The following is a 23,099-nucleotide window of genomic DNA, read 5'->3' as shown; positions in this document are numbered from 1 at the left end:
CACCATTGTGATTATCTGGGTCACGAAGATCTTTTTCATATAGTTCTGTGTATTCTTGCCCCCTCTTCTTAATATCTTCTGCTTCTGTTAGGTCCATACCATTTCTGTCCTTTATCGAGCCCATCTTTGCATGAAAAGTTCCCTTGGTATCTCTAATTTTCTTGAAGAGATCTCTAGTCTTTCCCATTCTGTTGTTTTCCTCTATTTCTTTGCATTGATCGCTGAGGAAGGCTTTCTTATCTCTCCTTACTAGTCTTTGGAACTCTGCATTCAAATGGGGATATCTTTCCTTTTCTCCCTTGCCTTTCCCTTCTCTTCTAGTGCTAGGCAAAAGTGAAAGTGAAAGTCACTGTTTCTTGTCAGACTCTTTGAGACTCCATGGACTATACAGGCCACTACAAATATGCTTCTTTGGGGAAATAATATCAATTTTATATGATTCATTATTACTTTATAACTTATAAAAATTGGATGATTGCTCTGGAGTAAGTTCAGAAGGCATTTGCCATCTCATCAGTGGATCTACAGTTTCACAAATAAAACCGTTTGCTTTTTGTAAGCTTAGGAGTTAAAATACTTAGATAGGTCCGTATCAATAAAAACCTCCATCATGAATCCCCTCTGACGTAAAATCTTCTAGTGTTGCATATGCAGATTTTTTAAAACAAGAATTTATTATCTACTTCTGTAGTGAGAAGTCTGACATGTCTGCCTGGGCTAAAATCAAGAGAGCAGGAAGGATATGTTCCTTTCCAGAGGTTCTTGAGTATCTGTGTCCCTACCTTTCCACCTTCTCGTGACCACTCGCATTGTTTGGCTCATGGCCCCCTCCCTCCACACAGATGATAATTTTACTTTTTCTTAAAGTGAAAATGAATGGATATAGTACTAAAATTTAAGCTTTGTCTGATTTTGTTAAGTTTTGTTAATATATATATATGAAACAGTTGTATGGGTGCTTTACATGATTTTCTTCATTGTCACTGTAATATTTGTTTAGACCTGATGGCCAAAAGAAAGGAAGAAAATTTTTTCTCTCCTGAAAATGCCAAAAGACCAAGACAAGAAGAATTGGACGATTTTGATAAAGATGAATGTGACGAAGATGAATGTGCAGTTTCTTTCACTAATGGTACCTCTACTTTGGTGAGTGCAAAATTATAAAATTAATAACTTTTGATTGTCCTGTTTCTCCTGTCTGTTTTATATATCGTATTCTTAATTCAGTATCTGAAGCTGGGTCGCTAGCTGCAGAGGAAAAATAACATAAATTTTTAAAAGTGATGTAAAAATCACCTAATTTTGAAGTTCATGTTAATTTTTAGAAAAAATTAGTAGAGAAAACAATAAAACAAAGATGTAGTTCTTTGGAAAGGTCAGTAAAACTTACAAACCTCTACTAAGATTGACGAAAGGGAAAATGAGAGAAAACACAAACTACCAGTGTCAGGAATGAAACAGTGGATTTGACCATAGACTCTGCAAACAGCAAAAGGATAATAAGGAGACTTCCCTGGTGGTCCAGTGGTTAAGAATCTGCCTGCCATCGCTGAGGACATGAGTTGGATCCACATGTGGCAGGACAGCTAAGCTTGTGTGCCACGGTTACTGAAACCTGTGCTCTCTGTAGAGCCCGTGCTCCACAACACGAGAAGCCATCTCAGTGAGAAGCCCTCACACCAGAACTAGAGTAGCCCCCCACTCACTGCAACTAAATAAAAGCCTGGCACAGCAATGAAGACCCAGCGTACCCAAAAGTAAATTTTAAAAGAAAGGACGATAAGGGAATATTGTTAACAACTCTGCACACATAGATTAGCAGTTTAGAGTGGACCAATTCCTATAACAAGGAAATTTAATTCATCCTTTAAAAACTCCTAAAAAAGGTCTCTTCAGTTTCAGTTGGTTTGACTGAAGAATTGTACCAAATGTTTGGGTTTCAGGTTCAGATTAGCATTCAGCAGAGAATTCTTAGACTTGACGCCAAACATACAAACCATAAAATGAAAAACTGATAAATTAGACCTCATCAAAATTAAAAACTTTTCTTCTGCAAAGACCTTGTTATGAGGATGGAAAGTCAAGCTAGCAGAATATTTGCCAATCACGTATCCAACAAAGTACAAATATCTTGTTTGTATAAAGTGAAAGAAAGAAAGTGAAGTCGCTCAGTCGTGTCCGACTCTTTGCGACCCGTGGACTGTAGCCCACCAAGCTCCTCCATCCATGGGATTCTCCAGGCAAGAGTACTGTATAAAGAATTTTATAAAGAATGTGTATAAAGAATTCTCAAAATTCGACAATTAAAAGCAAATTTCCAATTTGAAAATGCACAGAAGACATAAAGAGACATTTCACTGACAGGATGTACAGACGGCAGATACACACATGACATCATGTTCAGAATAACCTGTCATGAAAGTTAAGTCGCTCATTCGTGTCCGACTCTTTGTGACCCCGTGGACTGCAGCCCACCAGGCTCCTCTGTCCATGGGATTCTCCAGGCAAGAGTACTGGAGTGGGTTGCCATTTCCTTTTCTAGGGAATCTTCCCGACCCAGGGATCGAACCCAGGTCTCCCGCATTGCAGGCAGACACTTTAACCTCTGAGCCACCAGGGAAGCCCTGTCATGAGGGAAATGCAAATTAAGACCATGATGAAATACCACTGCACACCCATCAGAATGGCTACTTTTTTTTTTCTCTCTCTTAAATGACAATACCATATGCTGGCAAGGATGCAAAGAAAGTGGATCATTCATATATTGGTGGGAATGTAAAATGGTACAGTCACTCTGGAAAATAGTTTGGCAGTTTCTGTAAGAAATTTAGCATGTAACCATCTATCATATAACCCAGTATCTATCACAGAGAAAGGGTCTTCCCTGGTAGCTCAACTGGTTAAGAATCTGCCTGCAGTGCAGGAGACCCTGGTTCGATTCCTGGGTTGGGAAGATCCCCTGGAGAAGGGATGGGTTACCCACTCCAGTATTCTTGGGCTACCCCGGCGACTCAGATGGTAAAGAATCTGTCCGCAATGTGAGAGACCTGGGTTCGATCCCTGAATTGTGAAGATCCCCTGGAGGAGGGCATGGCAACCCACTCCAATATTCTTGCCTGGAGAATTCCCAGGGACAGAGGAGCCTGGCGGGCTACAGTGCATGGCGTCGCAAAGAGTCAGACACAACAGAGTGACTAAGCATAGCACAGCATCACAGAGAAAAGAAGATCTATTTTCCCACAAAAATCTGTACATGAGTGTTCATAGCAGCTTTATTTTGTAATACTCAAAAACTGTATGACAATCCAGATGTCATACAGTGAGTGAGTAGTTAAACCTGCTATAGGATGTCTCTACCCTGAGATACTATTTAGCAGTAGAAAGCAGGGAACTGTGCACATAGACAGCAAAAGACAGTTAAGCTGAGTGAAGGAAAAAGCGCTTTTCCAAAGGTTACATTCTGTCTGATTCCATGTATATAACATTCTTGAAATAACAGTGTCTCAGAAATGGAGAGCAGACCAGTGGGCCAGGGTAAAGGATGAGTGGGTGGGGAGGAATGAGGATGCGGCTCTAGAAGGACAATGTGACAGTTACTTGTGATGGGAATATTTTGTGCGTCACTATCAAAATGAGCACCCTGGTGTGGTATTGTACCATAGTTTTCAAGATTTTACCTTTGGCAGAACCTGGGTAAAGGAGTCACAGGATTTCTCTGTATTATTTTTTATAACTACTTCTAAGTCTTCAATTAGATCAAAATAAACTGAAGACTTTTAAAAAGTCTTCAACCATGATTTCTACAGAATTCTGCTTGTTTTTGTTGCTATGTCATGTCCTACTCTTTTGTGACCTCATGGCCTGTAGCCTGCCAGGCTCCTCTGTCCATGGGATTTCTCAGGCAAGAACACTGGAGCGGGTTCCCATTTCCTTCTCCAGGAGATCTTCCCGACCCAGGGATCGAATTCGTGTCTCCTGAATTGGGAGACAGGTTCTTTACCATTGAGCCACCTGGGAAGCCACTCATATAAGGATGTAAATGTTCCCTGCTTTTTAATAAGCTGCTGTTTAGTGATAGAGAGCCAGAGATTTTTATAATAAATAACTTAAAAGTTGGAGACATTAAATGTTCTTCAAAAACATTTGGAAGGTTTGGTAAAATATAGTTGATTTATTTTCATATTTTAACTACAAAGTGTAACCACTGTGTATCAAACTCTTGGTTAAAACATATATGAACCATCTCTAATTTAATTATGACGTATTCTCAATATGGAAATTATAATTCTGTGCTCTCTCTGCAGTGGATACATTTAGCAATGTCTGAATATAATGTTTGGTTGTCACATCTGGGGTTGGAGGAGAGAGTGCTGCTGGCATCTGGTGGGTAGTGGCTAGAGATGCTGTTAAATATCCCACAATGCCAAAGATAGCCTCTCTCCAACAAAAACTGATGTGACTCAAGATGTTGGTATTGTCCATATTAAAAAAGAATCCTGTGAAATACTTGTTAGAACCTATAAGGACTTTAAAAATAGCAGTTAATCATATGAATTAATGTCACTTGCTCATTGATTGAAGGCCTCTCTAGTGGCTCAGTGGTAAAGAACCCACCTGCCAATGCAGGAGATGCAGGTTCAATCCCTTGGTCGGGAAGATTCGGTGGAGAAGGAAATGGCAACCTACTCCTGTATTATTGCATGGACAGAGGAGCCTGGCAGGCTACAGTTCATGGGGTCTCAAAGAGTTGGATACAACTTAATGACTGAGCATGCTCTTACTCATTAATTGAAATTAACATTTAAAATTGTACTTTCTATAACTTTTTTCATTGATGGCACTGCTGATCTTTCTCCTGCTAACAAACAGTTGGATGATTGTAGTGATTGAATTAGATTGATTGTTTTCTCTCATTTTTTAAAATTCATAGACAGCAGCAGAAGTTGGAATAATTGAGAGTATTCAGCTCAAAAACTTCATGTGTCATTCGATGCTTGGACCCTTTAAGTTTGGTTCTAATGTCAACTTTGTTGTTGGCAATAATGGAAGTAAGTGCTTTTGCCTTCCTTCTTATTTGACTTTGAGCAGTACATTGAAGTCAGAATGCTTTAACTTTTTTAAATAGGTGCCTATTAGTGCTGATACAGCTAAGTTTTAGATCTCTGGTTTGTGGTCATGAATTTTTCAGTATTTGCTGCCAGTCTACACTTTAAGAAAATAATGAATTAACTCTGGGTTCATTATGCAAGAGGAATAAACCTTTCTTTCATGTTGTTTTGCCACTTTATTTTTTTAATTAAAGGATAATTGCTTTAAAGAATTTTGTGGTTTTCAATCAAACATGAACAAGAATCAGCCATAGGTACACCCATGTCCCCACCCCTCTCTCCCAAATCTCCCTTCCAACTCCCTCCCAATCCCACTGTTCTAGAATGCATAGTGATTTGAATCTATGTACCTTGGAATTCATACCATAGAAGAGTGGGCAAGCTATCCTCATTGCCGTTGAGACAGTCCTGTGTCTTGTATCTATTAAATGTTGTAACAGCATGAATGAAGTGCCATGGGAATCCAAACAAGAAAGAAATGAATTCTCACTCATGTGGCCAATGAAAGCTTTAAAAAGAGATGGTATTTGTGGTGGTACTTGAATAAAAATGAAAGATCTTTTAGATCTTCTGGGGAAGAAGTAGCTGAGACATAGAGGAAGACATAGGAGTTGGAAAGACGAGTTAGGCAGCCTTTGTGGTGAACCATGTTGGCTGCTTAACTGAGCCAGTAGAGAGGGAGAGGAGCTTGCCAGGGTCCAGGGATGGTGGTCGTGCTAGAACATGGAACTAGTACAGATAGCTCCGTGGTCTGTTTAGTTGTTCTTTGTTTTTCCTCCTCTGTTAGTTCAAGAGGAAAGTGTTTTCAGAAGGAGAGAATAGACAAAAGGACCAGAGCTATGGGGAGGTCAAACAGGACAAGTAGTAAAGACAGACCGGTAGGTTCTGCAGTTAGAGCTTAACATTCGAAATAGTGAAGGTGTTAATCTAATGCAGGTGGTGGAAACTGGGAATTTGGAAATGAAGAAAAAGGAGAGAGTTAGTATAGGAACTCAAAAGACATCCCAGGAACTAAATTGGGTTAACTCTTGTATACTTGGTTTAATTTAGAGTATGTTGTGAAAGATGATGAGTTAATAAGAGTTGATCTCTTTGGTTGATTGTGGAGTTGAGAAAATGGTTATCATATTCTGGGTAACTGTTACAGATTTTGCTATTTTAGCTTGCGATATTTTTTGTCTGTTAGGAGTAAAAAAGTATACTCTTTAAAGAGTGAGCAAATGAATAATACTCAAATTAGGAATAATAATTGCCAAAATATCGCAAAATATACAAAATCTGTCTATACGACTGGTAGTTTTTCATATTTAAATTCATTTATTCAGCAAATATGTGAGTGCCTATTATGGGCTTATATTGGAGATAGCCACTGAGTTAAGGTAAGGTCCTGTCCCTGTGGAGCTTGCAATCAGGGTCAAAAATAGTTTTGGGCTTCTGAGAATTTATGGGAAAAGAAAAATCCTAATTTTAATTAAATTAGGATGTAAGAAACATTAGATGAGTTAAATGTATTTGGGTTAATTAGAAAGATAAGTTCATTTAATATCTGACAGGTCAAGATGATACTGTAAATTTTAGGTTGGAAAGTTATCAACCAGTTTTTTCCATTTCTGGCACAAATTTGATTCCTGAAATATATTGATTTTTTTTTTCTAATAGCAGCAGCTAAATATTTCATGATATATACAACTTTTTGTTTTTGGCACTGGAAGAAAACTATAATTGAAGTGTAACACTTCCTTTCAGGGTTAGACTATTTCACATCTTCTCTGAGAAATATTTTTACATCAAATTATAGAAATCATACTTCTCCCTCTCTAATGCATGTGATTTCTTCAACACCTGTTCTTTAGGTGGCAAGAGTGCGGTGCTCACAGCTCTCATAGTTGGTCTTGGTGGAAAAGCTATCACTACTAATCGAGGATCTTCTTTAAAAGGTTTTGTGAAGGATGGACAGAAGTAAGTGTTGGCTTTCTACGTGTATCTTTCAGTTCTTTAATAAGAAGCAGCTTTAGATTCCCAATTCATGTAGACATTGTCAGAAATGAATTGGCTTCCTGGAAGTGGAACAGAGGTGTCAGGTGTCATATCTTTTCATTCCTTTCTCTTCCCCACTGTTGCCTCTTTATCTCTCCTGACAGAATGCTTATGTCACTTAATGCCATGCACCTCCCCCAGACACTTGTTTCCTTTACCTTTATGGAAGAATGAGGAGTGATAAATTTGTGTACTTCCATTTAAAGGAATATTTATGAACATGGGACTTTAAATTTTTTTGGCCGCATAGCATGCGGGACCTTACCCCAACCAGGGATCGAGCTGCTGCCCTCTACAGGAAGTGCAGAGCCTTATCCACTGGACCACCAGGACTTCTCTGGCTCTTGTCCCAAATCCAGCTTCAGCAAGTACATGTTGATACCACGTGAGCTAGAGCAGAACTAGTAACGAGTCAAGGTGTCCCTAAACAGAACTCCAACTCTCTTAAGAATTCAAAAAAAAGTATTCCATTCTGTCTCTCATTTTGTATGCTTTACTCAGATGGTTCACCAGTGAATTTGGTGTGAGGGCTATAATCATAAACCTCTTTGTGGTTCATCCTGACCTTTGTGAATGGTTATATAACAACCATGTGTGGCTTTATGTTTGTGTTTCTTTCACTGAATGTTTGTGTTACATTCACCGTCACCTAACTGTATATTAATTGCCTGGTTTGCATCATCGTAGACTCGTGGCCCTTTGTCCATTAGGAGCTCTTGTCAGGCTGATATCCTTATTCTTTTTAGTTCAGCCTCAGAAAACCCTGACGGGATCCTCATTTCTCCTATGAACTGGATGTCCTAGACTCTGTCATCCCAGCTCCCACAGTGAGGCGTCTCCCACTGCTTGTTTCTCCCTCACATACTCGGTGCCCAAGGACTTCTGGAACTTTGATAATTAACAGTGATTGTCTTTTTGTCCCCCTTGTAACTGACTTTCCTTCTGCTCAGTGTTATATCGATTTAACTTCCCCCATTTTCCATTTGATTTCTAAAAAACAGAATGGGGACGTGATGTGAATCAGGATTGCAGGTTTCTTATGTATTTCTCAGAAACCTTAGGAATCTTACCCCTAAAGCCAAGGTTCCAAGTGGACTTAGGAAGAGGAAGGAAAAGATACACAGAAAATTGTTTCCCTTGCTGTATGGCCTTGGAAAGGAACTACTTGAAAACAATTCTCCAGCATGTTTTCTGCCTCTCCTGACTGTATTTGGGCTCCAGTCTGGCAAGGTCTTCTCTCCCACAGTCTCCAAAGAAAATAATGTCTGAAGTCAAAAGTTAGCTATTTGAACACTTCAAAGTTAATGGTCTCAACTCTGTTTCAGTTCAAGTTATCCAAATATTTACCTAGTCTACCTAGCTGGATAACCCATTGATCTTTCACATAGAAACCTCAGGAAGAAATTTTTTATTCTGTACCATTAAATGTTTTATGTCTCCATTAAAGATTAAAAATTTTTTTTCCATATGAGAAGTACCTAGACCCAAGCAGAAGCTTCTTTCTGAGATTTGTCCTTGGAATGCCATGAAAAAAAGAAAGATGGATAAAGGCTAGTTTGCACAAATCACCACCATTGAAGGACACAGCTGCCTGTAGATAGGAACATTAAAATATTATAAACAGAGGTAATAACAGCTAAAAGCTTTGACCTGAGCTCAGTCTGCTTTGTACTGACCTTGTCTGAAAAAGTAGCTAAAAACAGCTTTTCCAAACCCATTCCTACTCCTCTTGTCCTTGTCTTCCTCATTTAAAACACTCGGTGGCTATAAAATTTCTCTAATTTTATAATCTCTGATTCTGTTACCACTTTTTTTTTTAAACAGAATTAGCTCACTGAGTATTATCTTTTTGTTTTGTGTCTAAAATCTGTGTGGCTATTCCATCGTTCTGAGGGTGCCTGTCATTCAGGCACAGGTTTAAGGTGGTCCTCAGGACTCCCCCTCCCCCCATCTGAAGCACTCCACTTGTGACACTTGAGCTCCAGGCTGCCTTTGTAGAGGGTTCCAACCTTCCTTAGAGATGCTTACCTAAGATGGTTAGGAGAAGCCAGAGGACTGACTGTGCCTAGAGGCTCTTTACCTGGGGCTCCGCCCTCTGATCATCCAGCGAGGCTTTGCAGTAGTAAGGATATGTCTCCTCCTCTCGGAGAGACCAAAGTCTCAGACCCATAGCCCTTCACATTCTTCAGCAGGTTCAGTTCACTGTTCCCTCCCTCAGCCTTCCTAATCCTAGTCCTGGGATCTAGGCACCAGGCCAGTTTTTGACATCAGCTGTAGCATTGGGGGAGTGGGTTATGCAGGGATACTACACATGCCTGATTGATTTAGTCAAGTTTACAGAACGTACTGCAGATTAGCTAGCCACCCAGAGAAGGAACAGGTGTGTCCTTATTCTACATGGCATTTTCCATGTTCCTTGTGCCTCATTTCCATCAATACACAATGCTGGAGTCACCTCTGTACAGATAAGGGTCTCCTGAAGCCAAGAAAGAAGCCACAGCCCCCTGGAGAAGGAAATGGCAACCCACTCCTGTATTCTTCCCTGGGAAATCCCACAGACAGAGGAACCTGGCAGGCTACAATCCACGGGGTTGCAAAAGACCTGGACATGACTTAGTGACTAAACAACCGCCACCCTACATTCTCTGCACTTCAGTTGCGTTTTCCTTTGGGGACCTCCAACATGCACTTCCCTTTTCCACTGTAAGTAGCATTAGCAGTCCTGTGCTCTTTCTACATCATCTTCCTTCATGGCCCACCTCCCTGGTGATTGTAAGCCACACTTCCCAAGTTTGTAACCTTTATATGTGCAGGTGTATAAAATAAGACATATATGTGGAGAAGCACACAAAAGTAAAAAAAAAAAAAGAACTTCAGGTTTCCCTTCTTACCAGGACCAGAGATATGTGCCATCTGTTGTTCTGGGTTTGAAAATGGTAACCTCTTACATTTTTCCTCTTTCACTGTTGTTCCTTTCTTTTTCTGTTTTAAGCCACTTGCATCTTTTCTTATCATTGGGGATTTTCTGTGACTTATTTATTAATTACTTTCACAGTCCCTCATTGCTACAGCATCAAGAGGTAAATGTCTGATAAAGCTGTATTTTCCTTGTTCTCATATTTTATGGCCACATTGTGTCCCATTCTCTTCTACCCACTTTGACATGGGTCTTCTCTCCTTCATCCCATGTATAGGATTTGCTTAGCTAGTTTTTAATTATTTTTATCCCGAGAAAGTTGTTCGATGCATAGCTATAGATTCCGTGTGTTGTAGAAGGTCAGTTCTGGATCCTGTAGCCATCTTGAACCGAAACCCCTAGAAATTCTAATTTTGACAGGAACTTCAGTGACTTCTTTGTGTGACATCTTATATGAGAAAATAGTTTTTGTTAAAAAGAGCTTTATTATAGCATTTTCATAAATTTCACTTGTCAAAAGTGTATAGTTTGAGTTTTAAATATGTAAAAATCTTCATGATGATAAATAAAAAGTAGTTTTTGGATGCCCCCCCCCCAAAAAATGAAGCCACAGCCTTAGGGCGGCACTGCGTATGCTTGTGGTGTGTGCGCGCTCGTGTGCTGTCATTCTGGAGGAGCTCTCCCTGATCGTTCCTCTTCTCACTGAAGGGTCTCTCTAGGGACAGACACTGGGCTCTATGGCTCTTGACCCAAATTCCACACCAGCCACGTTAGTAGGTGGGGAGACAGCAGTCAGTCCCAGAGCAGGTATTCTGTTTCCTTATATAGGTTTTCTGAGCAGTCATTATGAAGGGTATTTTTTGTAAGCCTTAAATGTTTTTAAATAACTTGCCTTTCTTATGAATTCATATGGTAGTGGGATATAAGTGTCTACAAAGCTCTCACAATAGTAAAAATAGCTTTCAAATGCAAGGAGTGGCCCAGAAGGAAAATAAAGTTGGTATTTGCAAATCAAGGGAGGTATCACTTTATTTTTAAAAATGTTTTCATGAGTTACAAATATTTTTGGCTTTATGTTGTAGGCCAGATACCCTTCTCCTATCATAGACTTTAGCTGATAGTTTTCAACCTTGACTTTTCATTAGAATTACCGCAGAGTGCTTTAAAAGCTCATTAATTAGAACTTTTCAGGAGCACATCTGTCTTAGTTAGATACTGATTGCTATTTCCGGTTAAAAACGTACACACCCCAAGCCACTCAGGGTATCTTGAGAAGAGATAGATCATAAAGATGTAGGATGTATATCTTGGAAGCTGCAGGGAGGAAGCATAATTGGATCAGGAGTGACTGGAACTGAGAAACTCAGAACCAAAGATCGTCGCTCTCTGGGTCTTTCTGTTCTGTGTCTCTGGCTCTTTGTGTCTGTTTCTGGATCTGTGTCTTCCTTCCTTCGTCAGGCTTATGCTTACAGCTCTTCCTTTCCACTACTTCCCTCCCTCTCCTCAATGGCTGCACTTTTTTAAAAACATTTTATTTTATATTGAAGTATAACTGATTAACAACGTTGTGGTAGTTTCCGGTGCACAGCAGAGGGACTCAGCCATACATATACATGTGTCCATTCTCCCCCAAACTCCTCTGCCATTCAGGCTGCCACATCACATTGAACAGAGTTTCCCATGCTGTACAGCATGCCCTTCTTGGTTATCCATTTTAAATATAGCAGTGTGTACATGTCCCTGACTATCCCTTTCCCCCACCCTTCCCTCCTGGTAACCATCAATTCATTCTCTAAACCTTGTTATCTTTTCTTACTGCTATGTGGCAAAAGTTCTGACTTACCCTTTCTGTGAGAGTGTAATCCTTTGTGGGGGGAGGAAGGGGTCCAGACTTCAAACAGATGTTGCATTTTAAATCCAAGCCTCTACAAGCCAGACATTCACCTGTCACCATACTTACACATGTATCCATTCTCCCCCAAACTCCCCTCCCATCCAGGCTGAGCAGCCTTCTCTTCTGTGCTATACTCTCCCGCCTTCCCTCTTCTTACAGGCATGCAGGTGTGTGACTATTTTTACCTACCCTGGAGCCTGTGTGCTCTTTCTTAGTCTTCTTGCTATTCTGTATCTCCTTGTTCATGTGTGTGGGGCTGCCCTTGAAAGGAAGTGCTCTTGAGTTCTCTATGTCTCTGATTCATGGCCAGTATCCGTGATTCAGTGTCGTTCTCTGTCCAGGTGGTTTCCCAAGAACTTAACTGTTCTATGTTCTGCTTCTCTCTGTAGTCTCTGCAGACTTTGTACTTGTCAGAACATAGCGCCCCAAATTGATCTCTCTAGTCCCAGAGTCCTCAGAACTTTGTAGCTCCAAGGAATTACCTCCTTAACGCTTGATTGAGTCTGAATTTGAGTTTGTTTTTAAAACTTGTGATTTTAAAATAATTTTAGATTTACACAAGTGCTGCAAAGCTAGTACAGTTTTCCTATAGGCTTTACCCAATTTCCTTTAATGTTGACATCTTAAATACCTGAGGTACTTTTATCAAAGTACTGTGTGGTTAACATTGGTATATTATTATTAACTAGACTACAGACTGTACTTGAGCTTTACTAATTTTTCTTAATTTGAATTTTAAAGAAGAGTATCTGGCTCAGTTACTATCCACTTTCTATATGCTTCCCAAGTGGCACAGTGGTAAAGAATCTGCCTGTCAATGCAAGAGATGCCAGTTCGATTCCTAGGTTGGGAATATCCCCTGAAAGAGGAAATGGCAACCCACTCCAATATTCTTGCCTTGGGAAATCCCATGAACAGAGGAGCCTGGCAGGCTACAGGCCATGGGGTCACAAAGAGTTCGATACAACTGAGCAACTGAACACACACACACATTAACCATGTCTTCTATATTTATCTCAGTCCCTGTGGGAAGGGTTGGGGGCTGCTGAGCCCTCTGTCTATGAGAGCACTTCCCTGCACACATGTACGGGGGGAACAAGAACTGAGCCCCTTCAGGATGTCTACTAAGTTCACAGTGAAATTCATCTTGAGTATTTTTCCCTACATTTCCTGCAAATGGAAGCAGTTTTGGATTATGACTACAAATTGATGAAAACAAGTTTGTTCTGTTTAATATAGCCTTTAATTACCAAAATCAGATTTACATTAAAGGACTTGAGCATTTTTGACAGATACTCATTTTTAACCAGAGAAAATATTGTCTGCTTTTATGTTTGAGGAAATTATATTTATTTATTAATGCTCTTCATTAACTTAAAAAAATTTTTTTCTCCCAGGGCTTATTTTAACAGAATTTAGAGTAGAAAATCAGAGATTGATTCTCTCCTCCCCCATAATATGTTAAAATATACATGGCTATAAATGCTTCAAACTTCTTTTAAACTTTGAAAATAATTCTTTTGTAATACTAATAAAACCTTAGGAAATTTTGAGATTTAGTTTACATTTCTTGATGTCAAATACTTTAGCCTTTTTTGTTGTTGTTGCATAAGTAATAGAAGAATCAAAATTGTTTCCCTTAGTTTTCATCTTCTTAGAAAATATATTATTTCACCTTAATTCTCACTTCATCATTCTTAGACACCTGCTGTCAGGATGATGCTTTATTATGTGATTTAGCATGATATTGATATGCAATATTATTATCCAGGCGGTATAGTATTGATTATACATTACAGATAGGAAACTGTGTAACTTACCTACATGACATGAAACAACCAAAACTTAAATGAATTTTGTGAAAATGTATTTCTGTTACGGATAGCATAGTCAGTTATTTTGTTATAAAGTTTCTCTTCTCATCTTTGTTGTATGGTATCTTTAATATTGTTCTGTAGTAGCCTCTCAGCCATCAGCTGCTGATGTAAAGCTACTTTTCCAATGAATTAGCCAAATCACTGAGAGGTTTTGAAAATTACTATAAGTTGGTGTTACAGTTGCCCTGCACATTCCTGTGACTTAGTTTAACCTTATTGCTTTAGCTCAGCAGATATCTCAATAACAATAAGGAACAGAGGGGATGATGCCTACAGAGGAAATGTGTACGGCGACACTATTATTGTACAACAGCACATCAGCATGGATGGAAGTCGATCTTACAAACTGAAGAGTGCAACAGGTTTGTTATGAATTTCTCTTTTATTTTGGAGAACTAATAGTACACATCCAATTAAAAAGAGGTCATTGATTGTGCTGGTATCACTGGAAGGATACGTCTCATCTCTTGAAACTTCCTTCTTGTAAGAGGATTGGTTGGTTGCATATATGTGCATATACACATGTATGTATACATACATATATTACACATTGTTGTATTACCACAAGGGATTCTACAGCAAAAGTTTGAGTAGCAGAATTTGGGTCAGTTTGAAACAGTCTGTGGTATGCCATTTTGATCTTCTTTCACCCCTATAGTTACTATCACATGTGGAAAGAGAAGGTTAGTGAAAGGTGGAAAAGGGCATAAAGGAAGAGGAGGGGAGTATAAAGAGAAGATGAGAAGAAAAAACCAAATGTTTAGCTCTGGAAAGTAGAGAAACGCTGTTACTACATCTTTGTGCTTCTGCCTCCTCTGTACTTGTGTCGTGACTTGTGTTGCCCCAGTTCATTCAGATGTGTGTACCTTCAACGTACCTTTCTAAATGACATCAGGAAAATAGTTAATATTTATATTTATAAATAATTGCTCGTTTTTAAAAATGTATTACTGCCCTAGAAACAGTCTGATCATTTTGTGTTTCTCATAACTAGGTGCTGTGATTTCTACTAAGAAAGAAGAACTGATTGGAATTCTTGATCATTTTAACATTCAGGTAATTTCTAAATCTGTGTTTCAGATTAATAAATACAGCTGGCTACTTTTTTGTGTGATTTCATTTGTGGTATAGAAAGAATTTGAATGGCCTCATATGAGTAAATTGACCACAGGAAGAATATATTTAACTATTGTTAGTAAGCTTCTAATGCATCAGGTACCTTCAAGACATAACATCTTTAATTTGATAGAACATATAAGAATATCTTGTCTATATTAATATATGCTAAAATTTATGTTAAAAAAATGTACATAATAAAGTTTCTTGGCTTTCTGCTGTCCAAGTCAGAATAGCATCATAGTTTCCTAAACTTGGTTGCTAAGTTTCTTTTGTAGAAAGGACATTTATTCTAGAAAGATAAAGAAAACATTTCTTTATATATTTTGGATTTATTTCATCACCTACAGGTGGATAAGATTTGAGTCCATTCTGCTAAGATACTTTGAGCACTTGGAAACGGGGCTCAGATAGTCCGGTAACATTAGCCCTGGAATTGTCTTGGGGGGAATATCTAATCCGGACCCTTTATTCTGTAGATGAGAAACTCGGAGCCAGCAAGAGTAAATGTGCACTTACAGTTGTCTAGGCGTGGTTACTGACAGAGCCTGTAATGGGCCCCAAATATCTCTGTTCAGTTCTAATGCTCTATCCACTGTATCAACTCGCCTTACTCCAGGACTAAGAACACCAAGATTAAACACTTAAGGGGAAAAAGCAATTATGTGTCTGGGTCTCTTTCCCAGTTTGGTTTAGAACAAGTTGTCCAGAAAAACTTCCTGTAACGATAGAATGATAGATATTAGGTATTACTGATGTCCAGTGGGGTGGCCACTAGCCGCGCGAGCATCTGAAATGTGTGACGGCTGAGAAATCAAATATTTTATTGTGTTTTACTTAAGCTGAATGTAGCTAGCAGCTTGCATATTGGGCAGCACAGGTTCAGAAAAATAGTGAAATCTGAGGAAAAGCAGATACAGCGTAGAACACAGGCCAGTTTGTTAACTGAAGTCAGCAAAACTGAAAGTTAGAGTTTATGGAATCACAGGTGTTGGGAGAAACTTGAAGGGCATCCAGTGTCGTAACATACCGCATGCTCACGTTGTGTGCAGTCTCCACCACGTGTTCCTTCAGCAGGTGCCTGAGCGGGCGGTGGTGGGAAAATGATCTCTGCCTGAGGCTGCTGACCCATGTAGCTGACTGTATTTATTAAAAAGTTGTTTATGGGAAAAGCTCAATCTCTTTTCTCCTAAGTGCCCACTTCCTTGGGGAATATAAAAACATGTTTCTTTTCTTCTGAAATATTTGAAGATATCATAACTGCTTTAGTCCTCTTCTTACACAATTTAGTTAACTAAAGATTCAAGTTCATTGATCAAAAGTGCGAAAGGTCTAGAGCCACACTGAATATCCAGTAATCACTAATCACGTGTGGATGTGTATTGTGCACTCAGAATGTGGGTAGTCCAGATGGAGGGGTGCTGTAGTGTGAAATGATACACACTGGGTGCTGAAGACTTAATGCAAAGGAGTAACTCAGTTTTCATACTGACTACATGTTGTGCTCAGTCTCGCTCAGTCATGTCCGACTCTTTGTGGCCCCATTGACTGTAGCCTGCCAGGCTCTTCTCTGTCCATGGCATTTTCCAGGCAAGATTGCATGTTAAAATGATAGTATTTTAGATACACTAGATTTAAAATATATTACAAACATCAGTTTCACCTGTTTCTATATTTTTAATGTAGATACTAGAAAGCTTGATTGTGTGTGTCGTTTGCATTGTATTTCCGTTGGATGGTGTGGCCTAGAGTTGTCAGGAGAAAGGAGGGTGTTTAATGTCTTTAAGTACCCAGTTGCATTTGTCCATCATACCTCTTACTTTTTCTCTGAAGTTTACCTGTTTGTGCTTGCCTTTTGCTTACTCCAGGGTCTTGACATATAAGGGTGCCAGATTTTTAAATAATCTCTAGTATAAAAACTAGGAACTCCATTTCAGAGGATGTGGAAAAAAAGAACATGAACTTTGGCAAAGCTGTTAATCCAGAGTTGGTGATAAAATGCTGTCATTAAAGCTTAGTTTTAAGAAATTAGTTGCTGTGTGAAATTAAGATACCACATAGGCAATTGTCTTAGTTTTAAGAAATTAGATGCTGTGTGAAATTAAGATACCACACAGGCCTTGTTTGGAAGAAAAAAAAGATGACAATCAGAGCCTTAGCTACCTATATAATGAGAAAAATGTAATAGGGATTTCTTTATAACTGCGTAAATCTTTTTTATCATCTTGAAAGGGAAGACCCAAAATCTTGCATGAAAGAAAGATTTTCACCAGGAGTATACTAAATAAAGTACAATCAGTATTCTACAGATGGTAAAATAAAGGAGTTACACATTTTTTCATTTCTGCTGATCCTTCATATTTTGTGCTTTACAAACAAGATTATTTTCTGACATTATTTCTGACTTTGTTGGCAACGCACTCCAGTATTCTTGCCAGGGAAATCCCATGGACAGAGGAGCCTGGTGGCTACAGTCCATGGGGTTCACATAAAAGTCAGACACGACTTAGTTACACAAATTAATACCAAAGATATAAGTGGGAAATGACTGTGAATCTTTTTGAAACAAGTAGGAAAAAAAATTCTTAATTCCTCATGAAGAAATAACAGGAAATAAGAAATCTGAAGAAATGCTGTACAAAAAATAAACAATACTTGTCATTTTAATTCTGATGAGAAGTAATGGAGTCAGACTTTTTGTATTTAGTTGGAGGAAGTAATTAACTTGCCTGAGACTACATAGAATGTTCAGACAGCCAAATAAAAGCCCAAGTCAGCTGCTTACACGCTAGAGAACTTCCAACTTTGTAATCTGATGGTTAACCAGTAGCACAGGAGTGGTATCTATAAAACAGGTGGAATGAAAACTTTCTAATAAAAACACTTGTTTAGAAAGTTCTTATATCCTTATGTAATGGGAGAATATTTAATTTTGGCTGTAGTATTTATTTTTAATTGGAGGATAATTGTTTTACAGTGTTGTGTTGGTTTCTGCCATACATCAACATGAATCAGCCTTAGGTGTAGTATTTGTTTCACTACCATGAAATTTTGAAATATTTTCTTTTCATTAAAAGTTTCTAAGATTTTCTTTTTGTGTATTTAATGCTCTAACCTCCGGCTAGTACCTAGCCTTCCTGATGGAAGCATAGGTCACTTATAATGGATATCTTAGTTCAGTTCTCCTTAAGGCATTAAAATGAAATATTTAAAGATAATCTTTTGTTTGTTTGTTTGTTTCAGGTAGATAATCCGGTTTCTGTTCTAACACAAGAGATGAGCAAGCAGTTCTTGCAGTCTAAAAATGAGGGAGACAAGTACAAAGTAAGAAGCACTGAAATAAACATAAACCTACCTAAAAAAGAAGACATTTATAAATTAAGCATGTATACTGAGCATTAATCTTGGTCATATAGTAAATACCAAGTATTTTTTTAAGCCACTGTATAAGGTAATATTGTATGACTAATTTAGAAAATTAAGGTGGAAGTATAATTTTACTGATAAATCCTTGCTGGGACTTTTTTGGCTTTTAATTCTGAGAGTGAATTCTAAAACTTATATTCGTAGAAATAGAAGGGAATGAGTGACCGTATATACATAATAACTTTTAAACATTAGGTTATTTAGTACTCTTTAAAAAGCCAACAAAATATATGACTACTACTGCAGCTTGCAGTGTGAATTTTGAATGGTTTTGGTGTTTGCTATGCTAAAAAATTATGTGCATTGAGATCAAGGATACGAATGTTTTCTCTGTTTTAACATTCGCTTAAATAATGGAAGAACAGTGAAAATGAGAATTCAGAATGGTATTATCTTCACACCAAATGAGTTTTCTTTCACAAGGCTTCAAGAACTTTTGCAAGTAAACATGTATGTTTGAATGTAGCACTTTAAGTAAATTTGTATACATAAATAAAATGTATTCTTTTGTGTTTGTGTTTAGTTTTCAGAGACCAGATTCTTTTTTTTTCATAGTCACATGGAAGTTTACAAACTCCTAATTATATTTTTCTTGTTTATTTAGTTCTTTATGAAAGCAACCCAACTTGAACAAATGAAGGAAGACTATTCATACATTATGGAAACAAAAGAAAGAACAAAAGAGCAGATAAATCAAGGAGAAGAGGTTTGTAAGCACTTAATGCAATTGTTTTTTGAAATCAGTCAAATTCTTACACCAGGTAAATAGTATTATAAAATTATATACCGATGTATCTGTATATGTGTACCTATATAAAAATAGTAACATTTTTGTGTGTTTTTTACCTTCAGGGTATGTATTAGCCTTTGCTTTTTTTGTTTTATAATAATGGGTATGTCCATGTCTTAATCATAGACTGGAGGGCAGGGCAGTATCTAACCTACTTATCCCTTGCTGTATGGCTAGTTGCTTCCATAATAATGTGTCACTAATTCCCACTGGGCAGTAGTTTAAAAACTATATTTCTTTTGATGGGAAAATAAGCAGGAGCCTCAGCTGGTATTTAACATAATATGCATTTATAATTGGAGAAGGCAGTAGCACCCCACTCCAGTACTCTTGCCTGGAAAATCCCATGGGTGGAGGAGCCTGGTAGGCTGCAGTCCATGGGGTCGCTAAGAGTCGGACACGACTGAGCGACTTCCCTTTCACTTTTCACTATCATGCATTGGAGAAGGAAATGGCAACCCACTCCAGTACTCTTGCCTGGAGAATCCCAGGGACGGGGGAGCCTGGTGGGCTGCCGTCTGTGGGGTCACACAGAGTTGGACATGACTGAAGTGACTTAGCAGCAGCAGCAGCATTTATAATTATAGATGACTCTTCATTATGTTCATTAAATGTTAACATTCTTTTAGTGCCTTATGTTTCAGCTGTTTATCTAGTACTTTAAGTCCCAGTAGTTTTTCTTTGATTCTGTATCTTGTTCTTTTGTCATTTAATCAGTTTTATGCAATTAATTGCTTTCAGCAACTTCATAGTATGTTCTTTTGAGACACACTTTTATTAATGATTGACCCAAGTTAAATTTATTAGATGTTGCACTGACCTTTTTACTTCAAGTTTTTGAGGAATACATATTTAAAATTGGGTTTATAGTTATATGGTTCACCAAGTGAAAACTGAAAAAGTCAGGATGAGTATATTTATTTTTATTCCTACATTATTGCTTTGAACCTGAGGTATGTGATACTGTGTGCAAGGAGGTGCTATAAGCCATAGAATTGATATAGTACATGTTCTTTGAATATCAGTGTTTATTACTGGGGAAAGGAAATGCATATTCAGACAAATATGCATAATATATATTAATGTATATTATCTTAAAAACAATGGATCAGGACTTTGAAGAAATTTGTTTGCTTTAAATAGCTTGATGTTTAAATACCCACTTTCTTCACGGTATACTTTGTCATCAGCAATTGAAAGTAATTTGTTTATGAAGTTTAAGAAGTATGTCCCTGTATCATGTAGCTGAGTTTCTTACGTATAATATGCACTTTGTAAGAAGTTTTTTTCTGATTGATTAAATGTACTAGATTCTCAAAATAAACCCTGGATTAGCCTTTAAGAAGTGGAATGTGACCTAATGCAACATTGTAAGTCAACTATACTTCAATAAAAATTTTATTTAAAAAGCAATCAGGAAAGGATTCAGTGGGAGATACAAATAAAAATAAGTCGGAGAAAAGAAATAGAACGTAAAGATTAGAAACTGGAAGTCATTCAGCCATCAAATACTGAGTTCCTATCGCATGCCTTCTAGCATTGTGCTTTGGCCGTGGCCGTATAGCGGTAAATACCTAACAAGATTCTTGGGGTCATGTACCTAACTATGCAGCAGAAAGCACATGGTAAATAATTGAGTATGGTGAGTGCTCCTAGAGGAGTTAAAGATTAGTTTTAATAGGTTACTAGCAACAAGGGGCAAGTCAGGGGCAGTGGGAGGGGTGTAGTTATTAAGTAAGTAATGCCTCAGGTAAGACGTGAAGGGTGAATAATAACAGACAAAGGATGGTGAGAGTGAGGAAGTGTGTTCCAAGAAATAAGCACAGATGGAGTTTTGGGCAAGAGAGCATTTGGTGTTTTTAAAAAGCTGCAGGAATTCTACATTGTCTAGAGTGAGGAACACAAGAATGAGAGTTAGAAGGCCAGGTTGTGGGGGAGCTTTGAAACTTAAGGGCAGTACAACACATGAAAGTGGATGGCTTGACTGAATGTATATTTTCAGTAGATCACTCTGCTACAGAAGAGAGTGAACTACTCTAAGGACAGAATATACATAGAGAGATCAATAAAGAAGGTATTGTTGTCCAAACAAATGATGACGATGAGGTAAGTTAGAATAGTGGCCATGGTAAGATGGAAAAGAGCTTTGAAATGGTTTGGGCCAGTGTTACATGGAGCATGGAGGGTAGTGGTGAAAACAAAAGCCAGATTTGTGGGGCTGAAAACCAGGAAGAATGGAGGAGCTGGAGATAATTTTCATGAAACTTAGATGTAAAGGGGAAACCACTTTTAGAGAAAAAGGTGGTGCCTTGGGGTGGAAATTGTTGAGTTTGTTTGTAAATGGAAAAGATAAGTAAAGATTTAAATGTGATCCTGGAAGGGAGTCAATGAAAAGGAATAAGTGGAAAAAAGATGAAAAGATGGGATGAAAAATCAACTAATTTAGACCCCCTCAGAGGGCAGATGAGGAAAACAATGAAAACAGTGAGAGACTTTATTTTTTGAACTCCAAAATCACTGCAGATGGTGATTGCAGCCATGAAATTAAAAGACGCTTACTCCTTGGAAGAAAAGCTGTGACCAACCTAGACAGCATATTAAAAAGCAAAGATATTACTTTACCAACAAAGTTCCCTCTAGTCAAAGCTATAGTTTTTTTAGTAGTCATGTATGGATGTGAAAGTTCGACTATAAAGAAAGCTGAGTGCTGAAGAATTGATGCTTTTGAAGTATGGTGTTGGAGAAGACTTGAGAGTCCCTTGAACTGCAAGGAGATCCAACCAGTCAATCCTAAAGGAAATCAGTCCTGAATATTCATTGGAAGGACTGATGCTGAAGCTGAAACTCCAATCCTTTGGCCCTCTGATGTGAAGAACTGACTCATTTGAAAAGACCCTGATGCTGGGAAAGATTGAAGGCAGGAGGAGAAGGGAACAACAGAGGATGAGCTGGTTGGATGGCATCACTAACACGATGGACATGAGTTTGAATAAACTCCGGGAGTTGGTGATGGACAGGGAGTCCTGGCATGCTGCTGTCCATGGGGTCACAAAGAGTCAGACACAACTGAGCGACTGAACTGAACTGAGAAGGCAGAAGAGGGACTGGGCAGGATCCAAATAAGAGGGGGGACTGGTCTTAAGTATAATGAAGTTACCTCTTCCTTTTTAGCTGGAGGAAAAGACTGCTTTTCAGTTTATATATCAGGTTGTTGAAAGCTGTAAGAGCTTGCTTTCTACAGCTTCTGGATTCTATGAAAATAGGCATTAGGGAGGAGTGAGGGATTAGGGTGGTAGGTATATGAGGTTTGAGGAGAGTGATAATGGATTGAAATAATCCTGAAGAATGGGAAAGTGACTTCGATAGAGAAACACACTAAGATCCACAGCGAAGTCCCTATTTGAACACAGAAACTCTGAACGGAGAGGAGAGGCTCTCCAGTCAGGTGTGCAGCTTTAGAAGCTGTTCGTATATCACTGTAGTTAGTTTTTGCATAATTTTATTGATTAATTATTAAGAGAAAATTTTGATGAGAAAAAATATAACATTTGATTTTTAGAAATAAATTTCTTTTGACCTTTCCAGTATCATTGAAATGGATCTAGTGGTATACTTCACGCAGTCTGTCTCTTAGATAGGGAATTGAGAGAAAATGAGAAAACTGAGTTTTTGTGTGGCCTTGAAACTTTTATTCCTTCATTCTTCCTCATTTGAAGACTAGCCGTTTTTAGAGTGCAGAAATTAACAAAACTATTGCACATAGTAAAAGTATACCAAAGAAACAAAAATATTTTTATTTCTGCTCTAATTAAAGAAATAATTGCCTAGCAGATCTTTTTCAGTACTTGTTTAGGCAATGCGTTCAAAAGAAATATATTGGCAGAAAGTCTGTCTTTTTAGTGTTAGTAAGAAATTTTTTTTTTTTTTTTTAAAG

The 23,099-nt window shown here is 38.2% G+C and overlaps 1 protein-coding gene across 1 annotated transcript in view; it reads left to right on the top strand.

The window, feature by feature from the left end:
- SMC6 (structural maintenance of chromosomes 6) overlaps positions 1-23,099 on the top strand; it is a 74,997-nt gene that overhangs the window by 10,544 nt on the left and 41,354 nt on the right. The window contains exons 2-8 of the mRNA XM_086323569.1: positions 1,001-1,146; positions 4,931-5,048; positions 6,962-7,067; positions 14,059-14,195; positions 14,828-14,889; positions 18,193-18,273; positions 18,980-19,081. Of these exons, the coding sequence (XP_086179695.1) occupies positions 1,006-1,146; positions 4,931-5,048; positions 6,962-7,067; positions 14,059-14,195; positions 14,828-14,889; positions 18,193-18,273; positions 18,980-19,081 (747 nt within the window). The 5' untranslated portion in view covers positions 1,001-1,005. The remainder of the gene's footprint in view (positions 1-1,000; positions 1,147-4,930; positions 5,049-6,961; positions 7,068-14,058; positions 14,196-14,827; positions 14,890-18,192; positions 18,274-18,979; positions 19,082-23,099) is intronic.

This window comes from Bos grunniens, chromosome 11 (genome assembly GCF_055505025.1).
Source record: "Bos grunniens cultivar Pamir isolate PY7600 chromosome 11, Bosgru_T2T1.0, whole genome shotgun sequence".
Lineage (NCBI taxonomy): Eukaryota > Metazoa > Chordata > Mammalia > Artiodactyla > Bovidae > Bos > Bos grunniens.
Note: the sequence above shows the minus strand (reverse complement) of the source record. Positions and strands in the feature narration are given on the sequence as shown.